The 24,097-nt window shown below is 44.2% G+C and overlaps 1 protein-coding gene across 1 annotated transcript in view; it reads right to left on the bottom strand.

Moving 5' to 3' along the window:
• Nucleotides 1-24,097, bottom strand: part of LOC309415135 (homer protein homolog 1-like) — a gene marked incomplete at its 5' end in the record, with an annotated part of 101,244 nt that overhangs the window by 35,167 nt on the left and 41,980 nt on the right. Inside the window, one exon of the mRNA XM_082012579.1 lies at nt 6,799-6,955. Within this exon, the coding sequence (XP_081868705.1) occupies nt 6,799-6,955 (157 nt within the window). The remainder of the gene's footprint in view (nt 1-6,798; nt 6,956-24,097) is intronic.

Raw genomic sequence — 24,097 nt, 5'->3', positions numbered from 1 at the left:
ATTGTGCAATACATGTGCCTGCAGGAACCGCAACAGGAGGAGATGGAGTCCACAACATTACTTTGATGGTTCCCGTATAATCAGCGTCGATGACTCCAGGGAGAACAAAAAGTCCCTGCTTTGCTGCTGAAGATCGTCCTAATAACAAAGCACTCAATCCATATCCTAATGGTCCATTCACGTTAGTTGGGACATCATAAACCGACATGTCCCATAAGGTAACTTCTACTGTTGTTTCCACGTCCACTCCGGCGCTCCCTCTGGTTTGGGCGCTGAGGCTTGCCAAGCAGCCTGGTGGTGCTTCCCCATTTGTGTCGTCGTGTGGGGTGCCTTCGCGCTCGGTCGCCCGTTTCCCAATTTCATACCATCCCGATGATACTTTGAACAACATTCTGAGGCTTGACAACCAAATTTTTGACATCGACCACATGGTGCTCCTGCTGGGCCTATTCCTTGCTGAAAGGGTCCTTGTTGGAAGGATTTATGACCTGTCTCAATCTGCCTAGGTCCTTTCCTTGTGGCCTTGCGCTGAGCTCTAAAATGGCCTGTTTTTCCACAATTAAAAAATTTTTTCTCCCCTTTTCCATTTATAAATGGCTTAATTGCTGCTGCAAAGGCGCTTGCGAGTGTTTCTGCCTGATGCGTGGCAGAGCCTACTCTGTTGCAGGCTTCTACCATTTGTACTAACGTTGCTTCTTTTGGCAAAGCTAACAAAATTCTTTTACAATCTACATTGGCATTTTCTACCGCTAAATTCAACAGCACTGCTAGTTTTGCGTCTTCATTGGTATACACCTTATTCAAAGCGTCTCTCAGACGATCAACAAAAGACATATATGGTTCATCTCTCCCTTGTCTAATTTGAGTATAAGATGGTTGCCTCTTTCCCTCCTCAGGGACTGTTCGCAACGCATTCAACGCTAGTCGCCCAACTAATTGCAAGGCTTCTAAAGGCAGCCGAGCTTGCAATCTAACATCCACAAATGGTCCCTGGCCTGTCATTTGTTCCATAGTAATGTTCTGAAGCGGATCGCCGTCTTGACGCTCCAGGTTTCTCAGGGCTTCTTGCATACAGAGTTTATACCATCTGTCTGCCCGCAATAACCTTTGGGTTGGTGTCAACAACATATCTATCATCTGCCGACAATCCCATGGTGTAAGAACCATTCCCGTGAATATGTTATCTAATAGAGCTTGCGTGAAAGGTGATTGCAAGCCATAATTTTGCACTGCCTTCCGCACTTCCTTAATCAAGTTCCAATGAAATGGGTCCCAGCGATTGGGCCCGTGAGGCTGTACACTAACAGGAAATGCCATCAGTAACTCTGTTTCCTCGTCTTTCATTGCTCCTAAAAAAACGTCTTTCCATCGCTCCCTAGGGTCGCCTTTCATCCTAGGCTCTTGCCTCCCTATAGTCTCTACAACAGGCTCTTCTCCTTCGTTGCTGCTATCAGGCAACAGTGGCCATAAAGGTGGCAGGGGCTCAGCTGAGGGCTTCAAAACTACGGCTTTCGATCGGTTAAGTCTGGGTGGTTTCGGGGGTGGTGAAGCCCACCCCATCAATCTTTCACACAGGCACACAGGAGAACACTGAGTACATTGTTCTGGGCAGCTTTGTCCCGTCTTGCCCTCACATATATCATTGTAGACCTGTTTCTCTGACTTATCTAATGCAGCCGGTTCACCTGGTGCATCTGGCACCTCAGGCGGTGCAGTCGGAGTTGCTGAAGGTCCCGGACCCTCTGACTCGGTTAAAAAGGGATTGGTTGAAGGCGGTTTAACAGCCTCCTCCATATCAGCTGCGGCTTTTCTCTCTGCCTTTAAGGCTTTTAATGTGGTTAATATCAACTTCCACGCCATCACTAACTCTGCGGCAGTTTTCTCAATATGTTCCCATAACATTTTTCCTATCTCCTCCCACGTCTCTGCCTTAAACGCCACAGACGGATCGGGGGGGTACCCTTTCTTTCGGCTCCAAATTAGAAGCCTTCTAAGTGTATATTCATCATATTTCAGTCCTCTCTTAGAGAGCATGTGCAGCAGGAGTCTGACTATCGTCCCTTCTTTATGCGATGTGTTCTGCCCCATGCCGCCCCGGTTGCTCACCTCACCTCGCTTGCTCTCTGTTGCAAGGTATTCCTTTTTCTTTTTCCTTGCGTCAGTCCCGCTGACTGCAATTCTTCCAACCGGGCTTCTCCCGCGGCGTCCTCTGCGCTCGACCGGTGTTCAATGATGAGATCCCAGAGATCGTATCACGTCGGGGTCACCAGTTGCGGGAGAAGGATGGACTTCACAACTCTATGAGAGTTATATTCCGAAGCTGTTTATTGTCTTGTCTGACTCCAATATATATCATAATTTCTGTTTAGTCACCGCGCACACACTCATGATTGGTTACAGCTTGTTACACACATTATTGCAAGTGGCTGTGCACAAAATATCACGCGCTGTCCACGCGCCTCTCACACAGTCAGGATTCGCTGCCTGCAGGTGTTCCTGCACTCCTTTGCTTCTTCTTAGTTGTTTACCACAGCTCCTTCTCCTCAAGGCCGAGCCGTGCAGATATCCAGCTGTTTACCAGCTTCTCAGTGCCACAGCTCCTTCCCCTTAAGGTCGAGCCGTGCAGAGTGATCCCAACACAGGACAGCTGACCCAGGCAGGCCAAAGGGATATTCCATACCATATGACGTCATGCTCGATATATAAAGTTGGGATGAAGAAGAAGGAAGGGGTGGAGGGATGTTCGGAGTTACGGCATCTGTCTTCCCAAGAAACCATTACACATGATGGAGCCCTGCTTCCCTGGAGATGGCTGAACATCTGCCTGGCCATGGGGAGTAGTGAATGAATTGCTTGTTTTGTTTTTCTTGCGTGTGTGGCTTTTGCTTTACCTAGTAAACTGTCTTTATCTCAAACCATGAGTTTCCTCACTTTTACTCTTCCGATTCTCTCCCCCATACCACCGTGGGGGAGTGAGTGAGCGGCTGCGTGGGGCTTAGTTGCTGGCTGGGGTTAAACCACAACAAGAACAACTACATTACAATTGAACATGCAAATTAATTTCCAAACTTTTGTTTCTCCTTGAAATAAATTTTTTTTGGAGCGTTTCTATTCAACTTTTCTTAACAAAGGTTCTTTTGTTTCAAAAAACATTTTTCTTCTGAACTGGGAACAGATGTGTGTTGCAGCATGGTAAATTCCAATTAGATAGTAGGAAAAATAATTTGACAAGAAGCGTGGTCAAATGTTGGAACAGGTTGCCCAGAAAGTCTGTGGGATCTCCATTTTTCAAGACTTGACTCACAGCCCTGAGTAACTTGAACCAATGCTGAAGTTAGATCCAACTTCAAAGATGGCCCAGCTTTCAGTGGGGAAGTGGACCAGCTAACCTCCAAAATTCCCCTTCATGCTAAATTATTTGGTGATTCTGTGAACTGAGGATGAGGTTCCTTTCATCTGACTAAAAGTATGCTTATAGGATTCTCTAGAGGATGATCCTATAGGGAAAGACAAGCACTTACAGGGTTGAAGGCATGCAAGGAATGAAGCTGGGGGTATTGTTTAGTCTCTGTGAGCAGTTAACAAGGTGCAACCTTGAGGGAAGGAACAAGATAATCACAAAAGAAACACAACTACTGAACCTTGAGTGAACTATCCTAATTAACATCTAATTAACATATAATTGGCATAATAGAAACCTGCCCCTGGGCGGGGAAAGCCCCCTCCTCACAAAAGCCCCTTCCTCACTGAGCATGCCTAGAAAAAAGAAGGATGCTGTGACTTTAAGTGGAGATGAGGCTTATGAGAACCAATGGGAACAAGGGTAACGGAGCCAACTTTTAAAAAATACTGATAACTTGATTAATGTGTGTAAATATTTTCTGTGTGTTCGCTGAGGTGTGCTAGCTTTGTGGGCCTACCACCTAGCACCCAGCTCTGCGCAGATTTGGAATAAAAGCAAATATCTCGGCTCTGTGTGTTTTTCGGCTCTCTGCACACCGGGTGGAAGAACCCATATTTGGGACAACACTGAGAGCCATAGGCACAGAGCATTCCTATATTCTATGTGAGATGTCAACAAGCCCTGATGTCACTGATTACAGAAACATTTAATATAGGCATTGTAAAAAAGTGATGAAAAGAGCACAGTGTATATGATCCCATGTTACAAGATTTTGTGTTCCCTCAGCTATACAAAATAATTGCAGGAAATTTGCTGGGCAAAGGTTATAAAAAGTAATCAGCTATTAATGAATGTAGCTATAAAGACTTGGTTACTACTTCTGTTAACCATAGTATCAGGTTGTATGGGATCACCCAGCTAAACCGGTTTCAGAGCACAAAAGCGAGATGCAGGGAGTTGTGATTCGACTCAGCTTTGTCTCACCTTGACAGATCCTTATAGGGATGACTTGGGGGGAGCTGCAGAAACGGCTCAGCCCGGGGTTGCCTGAACACTGCATCATGATAAGAACTGAAACCTGAATGGAGCCTTGAATAATCCCTTAACAAACAGAATGCCCTGAGTACCATTCCACCACTTTTCAGTAACTTTGTGTGCTAGACAAAATTAGCAATACAGACTAAGGGGCCATCACACCACCAGAGATAAACATCCCAGAGAGTATAATCCACTCAGGTGTAATCCTGACCCCACCCATCAAATTAGGAAATAAAAAACGTAAAGTTTGGGCAGAAAATGGGGGAGTCTTTCCAACGATACAGCTGGCCTGTAGGAGATTCTTCCCCCCTTGCCCAGGACGCTGTACAAGGTAACTTCCCCAGGGGTTAAGAGGCCTTACCTGAGAGAGAGGGTAAGTGATTAAGAAACATATGTATGGTATTTGATCGTGATTAGTGCACACTTTTTAAGGTATTAATATCTACCACGCTTGTGGTTTGTGTTAGTATCCTATGAATTGTGTTAATTGTGATAGTGCATTCCTCCATTGTATCCATAAAAAACCTGCAATAGTGGTGTATTGGACCTGTGAGTGAAGCTCAAATAAATTTTTAATTTGAACCTTACAGTGAAGTCTCTTTCTCTCCGTCACACAGGTACAAGCAAAGTGACATGCTAAAAATTCCTGTATTTAACTGTATTTTCCAATAACAGATTTAAAATAAGATTTTACTAAGAGTGAGAATAACATCAAGAAAAAGGGATCTTCTATCACAGTGCCTTACCCGTCTTGTCTGATTTAGTCTCCTCATGGCAAGGCAGCTGCTGTATTGTCTCAGCTTTGCAACAAAAGCTGTTAATACATTTTAGTATGAAGAATGCTACCTCATTATGTCCATGTTTTAGCAATGAGTTCTTCACTTTAAAACCTGAATCTGGTGATCAAATCCACCTGAACCTTTGCACTATAGTATTTATAATATAAGGTTATAATTTATATAATTTTATCAACAGTTACTATTATCGTCTGTTCACAAACATGGAGCACAGGTTAGAACTTCCACCCTTACAGAGGAGAAGCTTAAATGAGATGACAAAGTGAAAATGTCTCTCTATACAAACACGAATGACAAACTTGTTCTTGACTGGAAAATTTCTGTAGCAAAGCAATTTTGTCAGCAACTGCCAATTTCTTGAAATGAAAGCACTTTGCAAAAAGCACCTGTTTTAATTACACTTCATGCATTTTGTCCAGCCACCTATGGCACACACAGTTACAGTCTAACGGAAATTGTTGTTCTTCCCTATTCATTTGGCTGGGACTTCAAGATCCTCATCTGCAAGTCAGTCTAGGTATAGGACAGCCCCAGCAACCTGCCATTTCCCCAGGTTTCTCAAGCTCATGGGAATTCTTGCTATTCTTCCAGACCTCCAGGTTAGATGCAGCCTGCTGAATTTCTCCTCCTCAGATCAATATGATCCTTGTTCCTGGGACTACTAGCCTCCAGCTGGACAGATCCAGCACAGGTTTGAAAACCCTTCACAATTTACAGGATTTGGCTAACTGTAATTGCCATATGTTATTTCATTTAAGAGAGTACAGCATAAAAACCCAAATTGTCTGACATTTGACCTTTCCCTTCTGTCAGCATATTCATGAAACTGGTCTTAATGCAAAAAAGCATATAGGGCTTTTGTTTGTTTTTATTTTCTTAACTAAGTTAATCTCCTTGATATTTTTCTAAGTTAACTGATATTAACAAAACTAATACAACTCCATCAAAGACATCTTCCTTCCATACATATGCTAATTGTGCCTTCATTTTGTACAAAAAATATGTCCTAAACTATGATGACAAATTGAATATGAATATATATGAATAAAGATGAATTAATTATACAATATAGAGAGAGTTACATGTGAAAAGAGAAAAGAAAAAATATTATATACTTGTTTCCATAATGCAGCCTTGCATACACTTTATTCCTCTCTCAAACACTGTCATTTCTGCGACTACAACAGAGTTCCTTTAACTTACAGATCTGATGTAAAGTTTCTATGGGTTTAATGCAAGATGGACTAAAGTGTAATGGTATGGAGAAGGTCCTGAAACAGATGTGATGCAGCTGGCAGCAAATGAAGAGTGAAAGCTGGTAGACATATCCAAAGTATCACAGGTTAGATAACTCTTCCTGCAACAAAACCTTCTGCAGAAAAGGAACTGCTACAAAAGAATTTCCCAACTGAGGAACCCTGTGTGCTTTAAAGTCATCATTAATTTCTGTCTCAAAGATTAACCTAAAGCCCCAACAATAAGCTTATTTTACTTCAAAATGAGTGAATACAGTCACCAATACTTCCACCTCAAGGATCCTGGCTGTTTGCCTTGACTTACCCGCTTATGAAGACGTTCTGCTTCCTCCTGATATGCAGCAAGCTGTTGCTTCCATTGTTTTACATTGGCAGTGGACTCCAGCAGGGCTGCTGTGAGCTTAGCATTATTACCCTTGAGCGTGGCCAGTTCTGCTTCCCAATGCTTGCTGATTGTCGAACTGCAAAGATAAAATGAGAATGGTCAGAGCCCTCAAATCTCTTCTTTCTCTTTTTTTTTCCTTAAAATGTCTTATAATATTTTTTTAAATATACAGGAAAAATAGAATTCTGCAAAAATCCTATGGTTGAATGTCCAAATGAGAATCCAAGTGCTCAAATCATCAAAACTTTAAATTCAGAAAATATTCATCAACAGATTTTTTAATATAGGTATATCATTACTGGAAAACAAACTCTACCCTCCCAGTTCAACAGGGTACTTTTTTTTTTTTTAAATGTTAAGGATAATGAAATCCACATCAGCTTCCCAAAAGCAACAGCATGTAATTCTAGAATATGTATATGATTAGTCACCATATTAATATATACATATTGAGAGTGTTTTTTTAATCTATTACTGTATGAAATATATTGTAAAAAGATTTGTCACCAAGTTGATTAAAGAGAGCTAATGTAGTGCTTTGGAACTACAGCTTAGTTGTCTTAATGCAAATCTTCTATGCCTGAAATATTCTTTCTTTATTCAATACCATATTTAATTTCTACTTACAAATTCAAAAGTCTTGAATTTCAACACCATAATACTGTTAATGTGCCTTTCTTCAGTAATATCAGCAAAGAGACCAAAGATCAAGGAGCATAGAGATATTATTGTTTTATTGCAAAGAGGAAGCTGATATTGTGGTCTCTTGAAGTAGTCTATGGACGAACAACCCTTGCCTACAGTTTAGTTATTCTCTGAGGAAACACAGGGCTTTATTTTTCACAGCTCATTAGCCTGCCATCATCCACAGACCCTATCCTTGCACTCAGTATTTGAGGAAAAAACATCTCCGACACATCAGGTGAATGTATTAGTATGCAAATAGTTCATTAATGTTTACTTGTATAATGTCAACAGCATGTAAGGTGCACGCCTATATGGAAAATACGTATAGAAAATAATTAATTTTGTATAATTAGCTTACTATTAAAGGCATCATTGAAAATCAGTGATCTGTAACTCTGGCCAAAATGATTTTATATATAGATTTATGGTGAATTACAAGTAATTAGTATAATATAATTATTTATTATAGTAAATGTATTTTAATATGCTTGATTTTATTATAAATTAATATTATTATTTTGCACGTAAGCTTACAGGTTTATTTGAACTTTGTACATATGAACAATTAAACATCCTGCCACCCTTTTGCCCACCAAGTTTCTTTCATCCACTTCATGCATCTGCACAGCCCATCCCATAAAAGCATCTTTCAAAAACATTATGATTCCTATAAAAACTCCTTAGGTGTTCAAAGCCAACCGGTCACTGAGGAACATTCATTACCAATTCAGATCACATCTATTGTTTCACTGAAATGTGATTCTTCCACGTACCAGCATTTCCTTCCAAATATACCATTTTGTCCCCTTGAACAGGAATAAAAGTTCCTTCAGAAGAGGAATACGGGTTCTTTCAAATTGCTCTAGCATTCATGATCTATTCAACTAATTAGAAGTTCACCACTGGAAATTCTAAATCTTAAATGACTAAACTAAAACTAAATCCTATTTCATCAAGGAACACTGACTCTCATATGAAAGAAGATGAGAATGAATTTTTGTAACAATGTCTACTCTTTGGTTTCTCCAATCAGATTCATTTATAGTAGCACAGCAGATCAAAAAATTCCATTAAAAACATGCTAAAAAATCTAGTTCATTTTCATGTTCACAATTCCTCCTTGAGGTTCTGATACAGAAAACACCAGCAACTTCAGTAAAGCAAGTAAACCCATTTAGTAGTCCTGCTACTAAGTTTTACAGGGAACTTTTTAGCAGGGCCTGCTGCAATAGAACAAGGGATGCTGCCCGGTTGTGTAGGGATGGGGTCAGGAGGGCCAAGGCGCAGCTGGAGCTGAACTTGGCAAGGGATGCAAAGATAATAAAAAGGGCTTCTATGGGTATGTCAGCCAGAAAAGGAGGGTCAAAGAAAGCGTACACCCCCTTGATGAGTAAGACTGACAAACTGGTAACAACGGCTGAGGAGAAGGCTGAGGTACCGAATGACTTCTTTGCCTCAGTCTTCACTGGCAACCTCTCTTTCCACACCTCTAGAGTGGATGGAATACAAGACAGGGACTGGAGGAGCAAAGTCCCTCCCACTGTAAGAGAAGATCAAGTTCGAGACTACCTGAGGAACCTGAACATACGGAAGTCTATGGGACCTGACGAGATGCATCCCAGAGTCCTGAGGGAAGTGTCTGATGTAGCTACCAAGCCACTCTCCACAATATTTGAAAAGTCATGGCAGTCAGGTCAAGCCCCTGGAGAATGGAAAAAGGGAAACATTGCACCCATTTATAAAAAAGGAGGACCCATCAGCCGCACCTCTGTGCCTGGGAAGATCATGGAACAGATCCTCCCAGAAGCTATACTAAGGCACATGGAGGACAGGGAGGTGATTCGAGACAGCCACCATGGCTTCACCAAGGGCAAGTCCTGCCTGACCAACCTAGTGGCCTTCTATGATGGAGTGACCACATCAGTGGACACGGGAAGAGCTACTGATGTCATCCATCTGGACTTCTGTAAGGCCTTTGACATGGTCCCCCACAACATCCTTCTCTCTAAATTGGAGAGATATGAATTTGACAGGTGGACTGTTGGGTGGATGAGGAATTGGCTGGATGGTCACTCCCAGAGGGTAGTGGTTAACGTCTCAATGTCCAGATGGAGATCAGTGATGAGTGGTGTCCCTCAGGAGTCCGTGTTGGGACCAGAACCCTTTAATATCTTCATCAATGACATAGTGGGATCAAGTGCACCCTCAGCAAGTTTGCAGATGACACCAACCTGAGTGGTACGGTTGACATGCCTGAGGGACGGGATGCCATCCAGAGGGATGTGGACAAGCTCGAGGAATGGGCCTGTGTGAACCTTATGAGGTTCAACAAAGCCAAGTGCAGGGTCCTGCACCTGGGTGGGGGCAATCTCTGGTATCAATACAGGCTGGGGGATGAAGGGATTGAGAGCAGCCCTGCTGAGAAGGACTTGGGGGTACTGGTAGATGAAAAGCTGGAAATGAGCTGGCAATGTGTGCTCACAGCCCAGAAGGCCAACTGTATCCTGGGCTGCATCAAAAGAAGCATGGCCAGAAGGTTGAGGGAGGTGATTCTGTGCCCTTCTACTCCGCTCTGGTGAGACCCCACCTGGAGTACTGCATCCAGCTCTGGAGCCCTCAGCACAGGAAAGACATGGACCTGTTGGAGCGGGTCCAGAGGAGGGCCACAAAAATGATCAGAGGGATGGAACACCTCTCCTATTTGGACAGGCTGTGAGAGTTGGGGTTGTTCAGCCTGGAGAAGAGAAGGCTCCAGGGAGACCTTACTGCAGCCTTTGAAACAAGGATCTAAAACAATTACAAGGTTTTAGCATGTGTCACTAATCAACTCTAAGTTTTGCAAATTCCTTAACATATGAAAGGTTATTGATTACATGATTAGTTTAACTTTAGTATAGAATTCTTTAGCCTAATAACTGTGTGATTATGTTTAATGGCCTATTCTCATAGTCCTTAGGCTGTATTTGCCTCAATGCTAACACTGTAACTATGTGTAATCGGTTAAACACGAGGAAAGCAGGCCTCATGAAAATTAAAACAAAGAAGAGTTAAGAGCAAGGACTGAGAGATTAAAGAGAACAGAGAAGATATCTTAACCTTGAGCATAGAGACAGACTGGCAGGAATGCTCTAACAAGGATGATAAGAAAGAACTGCTTGGCTGAACAACAGAAGGGGGGAACATCCAAGGAGAAGAAATTATCCTCAAGAGACCCGTGACCATAAAAGGGAAAAAGGAGTAGGGGGCTAACTCCCCAAACGACCACCGACGACCACCCCAGACCCCCGCACATGTGTATTGTAGTTTTGCAACGCCAGCATTATGTAAATGTAGTAGATAAGCAAGGAGGCGGTGATTTCTTGGAAAATGTGTGAATATTCATGTCTTTAAGGTATATAAAGGATGAACTTTTGTTTCAAGGCACGCATGTTAGGAGGAGATATCCCCCATGCGTCCAGCGCTGCAATAAAGATGTCTGCTTAATAACACTTTGATGTTATTGAGTTAAAATTTCTTAAGTCTGAATTTCTTTGAATCACCTTCCAGTACTTAAAGGGGGCTTTTAAGAAAGATGGGGACAGACTTTTTAGCAGGGCCTGTTGCCATAGGACAAGGGGTAATGGTTTTAAACTAAAAGAGGGTAGATTTCAGCTAGATACAAGGAAGAAATTTTTCACAATGAGGGTGGTGAAACACTGGAACAGGTTGCCTAGAGAGGTGGTAGATGCCCCATCCCTGGAAACATTCAAGGTCAGGTTGGATGGGGGTCTGAGCAGCCTGCTCTAGTTGAAGATGTCCCTGCTCATTGCAGGGAGGTTGGACTAGATGACCTTAAAAGGTCCCTTCCAACCCAAACTATTCTATGAGTCTATGATTCTATGAGTCTATGATTCTATGAGTCTATGTGTGTGCATGACATGTATACATGTTTACAAAATGTGCTTTACTACTCATTTTTCCTCACTGAAAAAATATTTTATATTGAGGTAATGCAGTAGATAAAAAACTTTGTATCCAGGACAGTTACAGGATGATAACTGTTTGATCACTTAATATATTAATTTAAGATGCAAAAAGGGTAGCAAATTGATTTTTTTTAAATGTAATAATTTATATACCCACAATGGTACAAGGTAAGCTTATAAGCCATGAAGAGCTCAGAAGACAGACTCCTAGCTAGTGCTGAGTAATAATGCGAGGGGGATTCGTGGTGTGTTTCATCTTCACCTTTGCCCAGTGCCTTACTACCCTGCCAAGAAAAGTCAACAGATCTGAATTTAATGCTTGTATACTGGAATGTCAGCATTAAATAGGAAACTTGTATTGTCTGTTACTGTTATGGCTACCCTGGTGCAAAGGCCAGAAGGTTTCTTTGGAGCTGGTTATTTTTAAATTGGTTGTTTTCAATAGGACTGCACCAGTATTATTTCTCAATTGTACTTTTTATTCCTAAGAGATCCACATAGTGGGCATGAACATGTCTACTGTTATGCAGATGTTATTTGTTTGTAGCATATATTGTTTTCTTCTACAAATAATTTTTACTTTATCTTTTACGGATTGTACTATGGCTCCATAAAATATAAATGTATTACTTAAATTTGTCTAGTTTTGTATCTGATAATACACAATGACTTCCCAACTATTTAGACTTGTCCTGTTTATTCTTATAAAACTTCACATTCTCTGACATAAACACAGCAACATGATGGATATCACACCAGGAAACAGAACCGAAGAAAGATGTGACTTTTTGTTTCATTGCAGTGGGTTGACCTTGGCTAGATGCCAGGTGCCCACCAAAGCTGCTCTCACTCCCCCTCCTCAGCTGGACAGGGGAGAAAAGATATAAGGAGAAGCTTGTGGGTCGAGATAAGGACAGGGAAAGATCATTCAACAATTACCGTCACAGGCAAAACAGACTCAGCTTGGGGAAGTAAGCTTAATTTATTGCCAATCAAAATCATAATAGGATAATGAGAACTAAAACCAAATCTTAAAACACCTTCCCCACACCCCTCCCTTCTTCCCAGGCTTAACTTTGCTCCAGATTTCTCTACTGCCTCCCCCCGGAGCAGCACAGGGAGATGGGGAATGGGGGTTGTGGTCAGTTCATCACACGCTGTCTCTGTTGCTCCTTCCTCCTTAGGGGAAGGACTCCTCACACTTTTCCCCTGATCCAACGTGGGGTCTGTCCCACGGGAGACAGTCCTCCACGAACTTCTCCAATGTGAGTCCTTCCCACAGGCTGCAGTTCTTCACCAAATGTTCCAGCCTGGGTCCCTTCCACGGGTTGCAGTCCTTCAGGAACAGACTGCTGCAGCATGGGTCCCCCACAGGGTCACAAGTCCTGCCAGAAAACCTGCTCCAACGTGGGCTCCTCTCTCCACGGGGTCACAGCTTTCTTCAGGGCATATCCACCTGCTCCTGTGTGGGGTCCTCCATGGGTGCAGGTGGATATCTGCTCCACCGTGGAGCTCCATGGGCTGCAGGGGGACAGCCTGCCTCACCATGGTCTTCACCACAGGCTGTAAGGGAATCTCTGCTCCGGCACCTGGAGCACCTCCTCCCCCTCCTTCTTCACTGGCCTTGGTGTCTGCAGTCTTGTTTCATATGTTCTCACTCCTCTCTCCGGCTGCAAATGCCGCGTGCCTTTTTTTTTCCCCTACTTAACTATGTTATCACAGAGGCGCTACCACCATCGCTGATTGGTTTGGCCTTGGCCAGTGGCGGGCCCGTCTTGGAGCCGGCTGGCACTGGCTCTATCAGACACAGGGGAAGCTTCTAGCAGCTTCTCACAGTAGTCACGCCTGCAAGCCCCACCGCTACCAAAACTTTGTCACACAAATCCAATACATTCATAAAATCATAATTCCATTAAAATAGTCCATAACCAGTCTTGGCAGTGCTGACTTACTTTTTTCAAATACTTTCTTGACAAACAAACAAAAATAATTAAAATTTTGCTTTGTGGATTATTTTGGTTAAAAATGTACTTATTTGGATTTAAATTGATTATTTTTGGACCAGATAAAAGCACACCTACAGCAGGCTGTTCTTAATCTAGACTAAGAGTATTTGCATTGATGCCTATGTGTGTAGAGCTACACTGGTTCAAATTTATCAAAAGTTCCAGAGTGAACACTGAGAAACATATGGTTCAAGCACAATGAGAATTCTCCCGCGGAAGAGAAGATGCTGGGTCTAACACACGGGACAGTGAACACACAGGTCTAGAAGCTGAAAGCACACGCGTGGAGCTACCAACAACTGCTAGAGCCCATGGTCAAAATTTTGATTGTGAAACAGCTGCGCTACACTCCCTCAGGATAGGTACAGGAGGGCTGCATGTACTCTTTCTCTCTAAAACCTTTTACTTAATTCCTGTTTGAACAGCTTTTTGCTAAAAGGAATTGAGTCTACCCTCAAAGCATTAGATCGTGTCGTAGGAAATACATGCACAGTTCTGTCAGGTTAATGGTTGTAAATATCTAAACCAAAACCAAATCATTCTTCATGTGTTCTGAGATTATTTGCTCTAGGAAGCACATGAAATATGAACATTTATTCGGTGATCAAAACTATCCAAACTGCAACGCAACTTCTGCCAGAACACCTTTCAGTTTTACACTGTGGCACGAAGAGTAGAGCTGTATGTATACATCGGGGGACACAGGCACGTACATGTTTGCAGTCCTGCAGTGCAAGAATTCAACCTGCACACATATTTTGTTTTGATTTGTTATGAAAGCCATCCATCCCTTTGCTGGTAGTGTCACAATTTTAACAGTTATTTCTTCATCTCTGTCAGAATTAACATCACTGACTGCCTGGCACACTCAAAGTTTCAAGATGATCTTTCAAAAAGAGACATCCTGCTTGTTGCCTGTTTCTCAGAATGAAAAGCTCCACCAAACCTTTAAAAATATCATAACAGATGATAAAGCCTGGTCATTTCCCTTGTGAAACTTCTGAACATCTGAAAATAAGATAACAAGCTTCTTTGCAAACATTACTACTGTCCTGATTTCAGCTGGGATAGAGTTAATTTTCTTCCTAGTAGCTGGTGTAGTGCTGTGTTTTGGATTTGGGATGAAAAGAATGTTGATAACACACTGATGTTTTTAGTTGCTGCTAAGCAGTCAAGGACTGTCCAGCTGGAAGGGGACACAGCCGGGACACCTGACCCAAACTGGCCAAAGGGATATTACATACCATACAATGTCATGCTTGGTATATAAACTGGGGGGTTGGCCAGGGAGGGCAGCTGCTCGGGTAGGAGTTGGGTATTGGTTGGTGGGTGGTGAGCAATTGCATTGTGTATCACTTTTTTTGTATATCCTTTTATCATTTTTTCCCTTCCTTTTAGGTCCTATTAAACTGTCTTTATTTCAACTCACAAATTTTACTTTTTTTTTTCCGATTCTCTTCCCCATCCCACCAGCGAGGTGAGCGAACAGTTGTGTGGTGTTTAGCTGCCTGCTAGGTTAAACCACAACAACTACATAAGTGCCAAATACAAAAGGGAGAATGGGCCTCTAGTGGATAACAGCAAAATATGAGTTTTATTGGCTCAACTGATCATGCTATACAAAAAAAACTTCCATAACGGAGGTTTAGGTCATACTTATTGCATGGAAAATTATCTTTACAATGACAACTGTTCACAGAATCATAAGCGCTTGTTAGTGAGCAAAAGCTCAAAACTCTCCCTGAATCTCCGAACCTTGGTGCAGGCCACAGTATCTGGTACATGTGTAACATCAAACACGTCCACAGTCAGAACACCACATGGTGCTACATGGTCAAGGCAAAGGATTCGAAGTCAGATATTTAACATCTATGGTGTCAAATAATTTGATCACTACCACAAAACACTCCTAGAACAACTGCTGACTGGTATCATATGGTGCAAATGTGACACCCCCTGAAAATTCAGGTAGGAGTCAATGATCTTTTAGGCATTCTGACCAATTAACATCAAGCCTCATTTGGGATTAGTTACAACTACAAGAAGTCACTGAGGAATAGCTTTGCTATCTGTCCATCTGTGACCTGAATAGAGTGTCAGAGGCTATAAATGCATGATTATCTTTCTCTGTGTCGTGGTTTAGCCCCAGCTGGCAACTAAGCACCACGCAGCCGCTCACTCACTCCCCCTCCCACAGTGGGACGGGGGAGAGAATTAGAAAAAAAACCTCGTGGGTTGAGATAAACACAGTTTAATAGGACAGAAAGAGAGAAAGAAACAACAATAATAATACCAACAAAGGAATGTACAAGAACAAGTGATGCCCAATACAGCAATTGCTCACCACCTGGCGATCGACAGCCCGTCCCCGAGCAGCGATTTCCACCCCCCAGCTAACTCCAGTTTATGTACTGGGCATGACGTCATATGGTATGGAATATCTCTTTGGCCAGTCTGGGTCAGCTGTCCCGGCTGTGTCCCCTCCCAGCTTCCCGTGCACCCCCAGCCTCCTTGCTAGCAGGCCAGCACAAGAAGCTGGACTGTCCTTGACTGCTCAGCAACAACCCAAAACATCAGCACATTATCAACAGTTTCTCATCCCAAATCCAAAACACAGTCTCACACTAGCTTCTGTGAAGAAAAACAGCTCTATCCTGACTGAAACCAGGACACTCTGCAAAGTAGGTCACTTAAGGAAAATTAATCCAAAAAGCTCCAGTCACCACATTTAACCAGTTGGAGAAGGCTTGTGAAGGCAAGGGGTGGGGAGCACACATTAATGAGTTGCATTCAGAATGTAGTTGAGAGATGCCTTCATGAAACAAAAAACCAAAAGCAGTTCAAATCAAGAGATGTTTTCTGCTTTTTGAATCAGTATTGCTTATTCATTGTTTGCCGAGTTGCATGCAGTGCCAACAATATAAAACACAGTTTAAGCTTTATTTCAGATTTATAGAAATAAAGTACATGCAGAATTATGCTTTATTACTATGTTACAGTTTTTAATATTGGATACGTTGCTTAAAATGAATTAATTTAAAAATTGGATTTCTTACTCTATTCATGGTTTCAAAGAACTACAGTTACTAAAGAGCATGTAAATTCTTTTTTTCAGGTGTCACTGTGATCTGCAGTGCAGATGTATGGTGAGCAGTACTGTTTTGGGATAGCAGAAATGAGGAGGAATTCAGTTGAGACTGGAGCACTTCCACTACAAAATGTGGCATCTGGTATAGTAACTAAATCCATGAGATCTGACAAATATGAATATAGCAGAGTCCCTGTAGCTGCTGCACAGATTATAAATAGTAGCATGCGTTGGAAGCAGATCAAGAATCTGGTGGAGTGAGCATTATCAATCAGCGGGAGAGGTATGTCAACCAGCTGATAACAATGCATTAGCTGTGCTGGCAGCAAGGGAGGATCCTTTCTGACAGCCTTGCTGGTGAGCCTTATGGAGCAGCTCTTCATGCTTAAGGAAGCAAAGGGGGACTGTGAATGATTTATTCTGTTATCCTAGTATCTGAGAGCTCTACTGTAGCAGTGTAGCTTCTCCTCTTTGGAAGTGTAAGGCAAGTGTTTGGATTTATGTAAAACTCTCTGGTGAATTTGGGAAGGAATTCTGCACGAGGTCCTTATGAAATCCTCCATACAAAATAAACCCACAAAAGAGTTCGTCCACAGGGGCCCGAGAACACTTAAAAGTCCTGGCTGTAATAATGAAAACTGAAAACAGTGCTGTGAGAGTAAGATGGTAAGCTTTAAAGGGTGCCTTAAGATAGCTCCATAAGCTTCCAATAATGCTGAGGTCCCAGGCTGGAAGGGTGAGATCTCTGCAACAGCATACGCTTGCGATTGGAATAACATAACTGTCCTATTAGATGGAGATGATGACTCTGTTGGCACAGAGGATGAGTGCAGCATCCATCAAGGTATTCCTAAAAGGTCCCAAGAAGCCTCCTCTCTTGTTCATGCCAAGAATGACAGTTAAGCTCCTCACTTCATGTCCTGATTTAGAAGAAATGTTAAACAGGCATTTGGGGAATTTCATCCCTTTTCAGAGATTTCAAAGGGCATCTGCTGCGGTGGTGTGGTTTAACCCATCAGGTAGCTAAAACAACTACACAGCTGTTCGTTCACCTCCCCCCCCATCAGAAAAAAAGGTAGAACTTATGGGTTGAGATAAAGACAGTTTAATACGACAGGAAAAAAAAAAAGAGAATGATAATAAGAATGATAAAAGCATATACAAAACAAGCAATGCACAGCACAACTGTTTACCACCTGCTAACCGATGCCCAGTTAGTTCCTGAGCCATGGCACCTCTCCGGACATCTCCCCCAGTTTATATACCGAGCATGACATCATATGGTATGTAACATCCTGTCGTGGTTTAGCCCCAGCCGGCAACTAAGCACCACGCAGCCGCTCACTCACTCCCCCTCCCACAGTGGGACGGGGGAGAGAATTAGGAAAAAAAACCTCGTGGGTTGAGATAAACACGGTTTAATAGGACAGAAAGAAAGAAGGAAACAACAATGATAATACCAACAAAGGAATGTACAAGAACAAGTGATGCCCAATACAGCAATTGCTCACCACCCAGTGATTGACAGCCCGTCCCCGAGCAGCGATTTCTGCCCCCCGGCCAACTCCAGTTTATGTACTGGGCATGACGTCGGATGGTAGGGAATATCTCTTTGGCCATTCTGGGTCAGCTGTCCCGGCTGTGTCCCCTCCCAGCTCCCCGTGCACCCCCAGCCTGCTCGCTGGCAGGCCAGCACAAGAAGCTGGACTGTCCTTGACTGCTCAGCAACAACCCAAAACATCAGCACATTATCAACAGTTTCTCATCCCAAATCCAAAACACAGTCTCACACTAGCTTCTGTGAAGAAAACCAGCTCTATCCTGGCTGAAACCAGGACAGTATCCACCCCTTATTCCATACCATTTACGTCATGCCCGGGTCCTATACTTTTCAATACATTCCAATTATTCATTATTACTCTTCCTGTCTTTTAATATATACACACGGATATCACTTTCTTAGTCCATGGGCCATCACTTTAAAATGTCTGTGGAGTTCAGTCAGTCCGTGACTCTGGGCTTCATCCATCATAGCAGTCTCTCAGGACAGGGGAGATGGTATGTGGTGTTGGATTGTTATCTGGCACGGTCCATGTCCTTGATCTGCAGGTCGAAGATGTCGGTCTCGAGGGAATTGTTGGGCGCAAGCTGCTGAAGCCAGTTCTGGTTCCATCACTGCTGCACGTTGCTTGCTTTCAGTGAAGCTCATTCTTCATCAGTCTGGGTGATTCTTACTGTAATACCATTGATATGGTAGATAGCAGCCATAGTAGTAATGTCATACTGTATTGGGTAACAAATAACATCATACAATTCAAATCATTGACTATTTTCACCCAAAATCAAGTCTCCTTGAGGTACACATCGGACTTCCCCATCCTTCCGCATTACCCACCAAGTGCACCCAGGTCCCTGGGCAAAGGCAATCCCACGAACGGGTTTGCCTTTGCCTGAGGCAGGAGTAACCCAGACTGTCTTCCCCAGCATATTTCTCACATGCACCACAGGGACTTTATCCCCTTCTACAGTACGTAAAAGATTTGATTGGGCAGGGCCGGCTCTATTAGTAGATCCCCTAGTGTTGACTAACCAGGTGGCTTTGGCTAAATGTTTATCCCAATGTTTGAATGTCCCATCACCCATTGCTCTCAGGGTAGTCTTTAACAGTCCGTTGTATCGTTCAATTTTTCTGGAAGCTGGTGCATCACAGGGAATGTGATATACCCACTCAATGCCATGCTCTTTGGTCCAGGTGTCTATGAGGTTGTTTTGGAAATGAGGCCCCTTGTCTGACTCAATTCTTCCTGGGGTGCCATGTCGCCATAAGACTTGCTTTTCAAGGCCCAGGATAGTGTTCCGCGCAGTGGCATGGGGCACAGGGTATGTTTCCAGCCATCCGGTGGTTGCTTCCACCATTGTGAGCACATAGCGCTTGCCTTGGCGGGTTTGTGGAAGTGTGATATAGTCAATCTGCCAGGCCTCCCCATATTTATATTTCAACCATCGTCCTTCATACCAGAGGGGCTTTAACCGCTTGGCTTGTTTGAAAGCAGCACACGTCTCACATTCATGGATAACCTGTGCAATAGCATCCATGGTCAGGTCCACCCCTCGATCCCGAGCCCATCTATATGTTGCATCTCTTCCCTGATGGCCTGAGGTGTCATGGGCCCACAGAGCTATAAATAATTCACCCTTATGTTGCCAGTCCAGATCCACCTGAGCCACTTCAATCTTAGCAGCCTGATCCACCTGATGGTTGTTTTGATGTTCTTCAGTGGCCCGACTCTTGGGTACGTGAGCATCTATATGGCGTACTTTTATGACTAGATTCTCTAGTCGGACAGCAATATCTTGCCACAATTCAGCAGCCCAGATGGGCTTGCCTCTGCGTTGCCAGTTGCTCTGCTTCCATTGCTGTAGCCACCCCCATAGAGCATTTGCCACCATCCATGAGTCAGTATAAAGATAGAGTATTGGCCATTTTTCTCGTTCAGCAATATCTAAAGCCAGCTGGATGGCTTTCACCTCTGCAAACTGACTTGATTCACCTTCTCCTTCAGCAGCTTCTGCGACTCGTCGTGTAGGGCTCCATACAGCAGCTTTCCACCTTTGATGTTTGCCTACAATACGACAGGACCCATCAGTAAACAGGGCATATTGCCTTTCGTTCTCAGGCAGTTTATTATATGGTGGAGCCTCTTCAGCACGCGCCACCTCCTCTTCTGGTGATATTCCAAAATCTTTGCCTTCTGGCCAGTCCATGATCACTTCCAAGATTCCCGGGCGATTAAGGTTTCCTATTCGAGCCTGCTGTGTAATAAGCGCGACCCACTTACTCCACGTAGCATCAGTCGCATGATGTGTAGAGGGGACCCTCCCTTTGAACATCCAGCCCAGCACCGGCAGTCGGGGTGCCAGGAGGAGCTGTGCTTCAGTACCAACCACTTCTGAGGCAGCTCGAACTCCTTCATATGCTGCCAATATCTCCTTTTCAGTTGGGATATAGCGGGACTCAGATCCCCTATATCCTCGACTCCAAAACCCTACAGGTCGACCTCGAGTCTCTCCTGGTGCCTTCTGCCAGAGACTCCAGGTAGGGCCATTCTCCCTGGCTGCCGTGTAGAGCACATTTTTAACATCTTGTCCTGCCTCGACTGGCCCGAGGGCTACGGCATGAACTATGTCCTGCTTAAGTTGTTCGAAGGCTTGTCGTTGCTCAGGGCCCCATTTAAAATAGTTCTTCTGGGTCACTTGATAAAGAGGGCTTACAATCAGACTGTAATTTGGAATAGGCATTCTCCAGAAACCCACAATGCCCAAAAATGCTTATGTTTCTTTTTTGCTAGTTGGTGGAGACATAGCTGTTATTTTGTTGATCACATCCGTTGGGATCTGTCGACGTCCATCTTGCCATTTTATTCCTAAAAACTGGATCTCTTGTGCAGGTCCTTTGACCTTACTTTGTTTTATAGCAAAACCAGCTTTCAGAAGGATTTGAATTATTTTCCTCCCTTTCTCGAAAACTTCTTCTGCTGTGTTGCCCCATACGATGATGTCATCAATGTATTGCAGATGCTCTGGAGCTTTGCCCTGTTCCAGTGCAGTTTGTATCAGCCCATGGCAAATGGTAGGGCTGTGTTTCCACCCCTGGGGAAGACGATTCCAGGTGTATTGGACACCCCTCCAAGTGAAAGCAAACTGTGGCCTGCACTCTGCCGCCAAAGGGATTGAGAAAAACGCATCAGCAATATCAATGGTGGCGTACCACTTGGCCGCCTTTGACTCCAGTTCATATTGAAGTTCTAGCATGTCCGGCACGGCAGCGCTCAGTGGCGGCGTGACTTCATTCAGGCCACGATAGTCTACTGTCAGTCTCCACTCTCCATTAGGCTTTCGCACTGGCCATATGGGGCTGTTAAAGGGTGAGCGAGTCTTGCTGATCACTCCTTGGCTCTCCAGCCGACGAATCAGCTCATGGATGGGGATCAGGGAGTCTCTGTTGGTGCGATATTGCTGCCGGTGCACTGTTGTGGTAGCGATCGGCACCTGTTGTTCTTCGACCCTGAGCAACCCCACCACAGAAGGGTCCTCTGAGAGACCAGGAAAGGTGGACAGCTGTTTAATTTCTTCCGTCTCCAAGGCAGCTATACCAAAAGACCACTGGTACCCTTTTGGGTCCTTGAAATACCCTCTCCTGAGGTAGTCTATGCCCAGGATGCACGGAGCCTCTGGGCCAGTCACAATGGGGTGCTTCTGCCACTCATTCCCAGTTAGGCTCACTTCAGCCTCCAGTACAGTCAGCTGTTGGGATCCCCCTGTCACTCCAGAAATACAGATGGGTTCTGCCCCTATATGGCTTGATGGCATTAGAGTACATTGTGCACCGGTGTCCACTAAAGCCTTATATTCCTGTGGGTCTGATGTGCCAGGCCATCTAATCCACACAGTCCAATAAACTCGGTTGTCCCTCTCCTCTGCCTGGCTGGAGGCAGGGCCCCTCTAGTCCTGCTCATAGTACTCGTTACCCACTTCTTGTAAATAGGAATCAGAAGTCCCTTCAAGAGGATCAGAGGTTAGATCAGCTCTTCTATTCTTTCTGGGGAACTGCCCACTGGGAAGTGGAGCGACGATTTTCCTGGAGGAACCTGAACCCCCTTTTGTAATTGTCTTTCCTTGCAGCTCGCGTACTCGTGCCTCTAGGGTCAAGGTAGGTTTTCCATCCCACCTCCTCATGTCCTCTCCGTAGTCACACAATTGAAACCACAGGGTGGCTCACGGTGTGTATCCTCTGTATCTTCTCTCTTGAACAGAAGAGCGCTTACTCCTAATGGCTGAGACACTGGTCCGTACGGGTGGAGGGTAGGGCATATCCTCTTTGAATTGCCGGAACTCCCGGGACAGTTTCTCTACAGCAGAGACGCAGGCCCGTAGGGAGGAAGAGAGACTTTCTTCGTATTGCCGGAGTTGGCCAGCCAATTCATCCACCATTGGTCTCTCTCCGTCTTTCCAGGCCATTACTGCTAATGAGTTGGCATATGATGATGGTGCACTCCGTACAAACTTCCGCCACATAGGTCGCGTGCAATTGACTTCATCTGGATCTTTGGATGATTGTCCATTGTCCAAGTCACCATAAATCACTTCCAGCACAGCTAGCTCCCTCAGGTACTGGATACCTTTCTCCATGGTGGTCCACTTGCCTGGGTGACATAGAACATCTTCCTTGAAGGGATACCTTTCCTTCACACCCGACAGGAGTCGTCTCCAGAGGCTGAGGACTCGTGCACCTTTTCCAATAGCTTTGTCATGCCCCCTTCCCTAGAAAGGGATCCCAGCTGCTTGGCTTCCCTACCCTCTAATTCCAGGCTACTGGCCCCATTATCCCAGCATCGGAGCAGCCAGGTGACAATGTGCTCACCTGGACGACGGCTGAAATCAATTCGCATATCTCGCAATTCACTCAGGGATAGAGATCGGGTAGTTACCGTCTCTTTTTTGAGTTCTTCCTCTTCCTCCTCTTCAAGCGATGACTCGTTCTCTTCCCTCTTCCATACTTGTGATGGCCCTGCTTCAGAGCACTCTGCCTCCTCACTCTCTTCCTCTGCCTCCTTCTTAGCAGAATCTTCCTCCTCCCTTACTAAACGAGCTGACTTCCGCTTCCGAGGTTTCTTCTTTTGTATAGGGGCAACTGATACCGGGATGGGCTGGTTCTCTGGTTCAGCTGCAACAGTCTGAGTAGCTACAGTGCCTGTTGCAGGGGTTGGAGTAGTCACAGTGCCTGCCACAGGGGTTGGAGTAGTGACAGTGCCTGTCACATTGCCATCAGACCCAGAGAGCCTCTCTCCCCTTTGCACAGTGTTAAATAGAGCTCGGTAGGCGTGGGCCAGGCCCCAGCACATCACAATGATTTGTGTCTCCTTGGAACTGCCAGGCTGACAGCATACTTCTTCCAAATATTCTGCTAGTTTATCAGGGTTCTGCACTTGTTCGGGAGTGAAGTTCCAAAACACCGGAGGTGCCCACCGCCCTAGGCATTTGCCCATGCTGTTCCACACACCCTGCCATTCATAACTATCCAGCCTTGGGGCAGATCTCTGGGTGATATTCTTAAATTGCTTGCCAACCTTAGACAAAACCGAAACAATGTTCCCCAGAAGTAGCAATAGAGGTATTTTAACTACCCAAGGGTATTCAAAATACGGAAAAATTATTGTGATGAAGGAGGAAACGTTATGAGAGAGGGTAGCAAAGGTACCATTCTGCATTTCCTCCGTAAAAAGCCTTTCAGAGGCAGAAGTATAATTGCTAATCGTCTCCACAAGACTGTAGCCAAAATACAGTAACGGCTTTAGTACAGAGCTCAGATGATACCACATTAAGCTCAAGGACAGTGTTCTAAAAACAAAACTCACAGATGAGTACAGCAGCCCACAGAAACCAACACCGATCCTTAACATGTACAACAAAGA

Source organism: Phaethon aethereus (genome assembly GCF_964289735.1).
Source record: "Phaethon aethereus genome assembly, chromosome: W".
NCBI classification, from domain to species: Eukaryota; Metazoa; Chordata; class Aves; order Phaethontiformes; family Phaethontidae; genus Phaethon; species Phaethon aethereus.
Note: the sequence above shows the minus strand (reverse complement) of the source record. Positions and strands in the feature narration are given on the sequence as shown.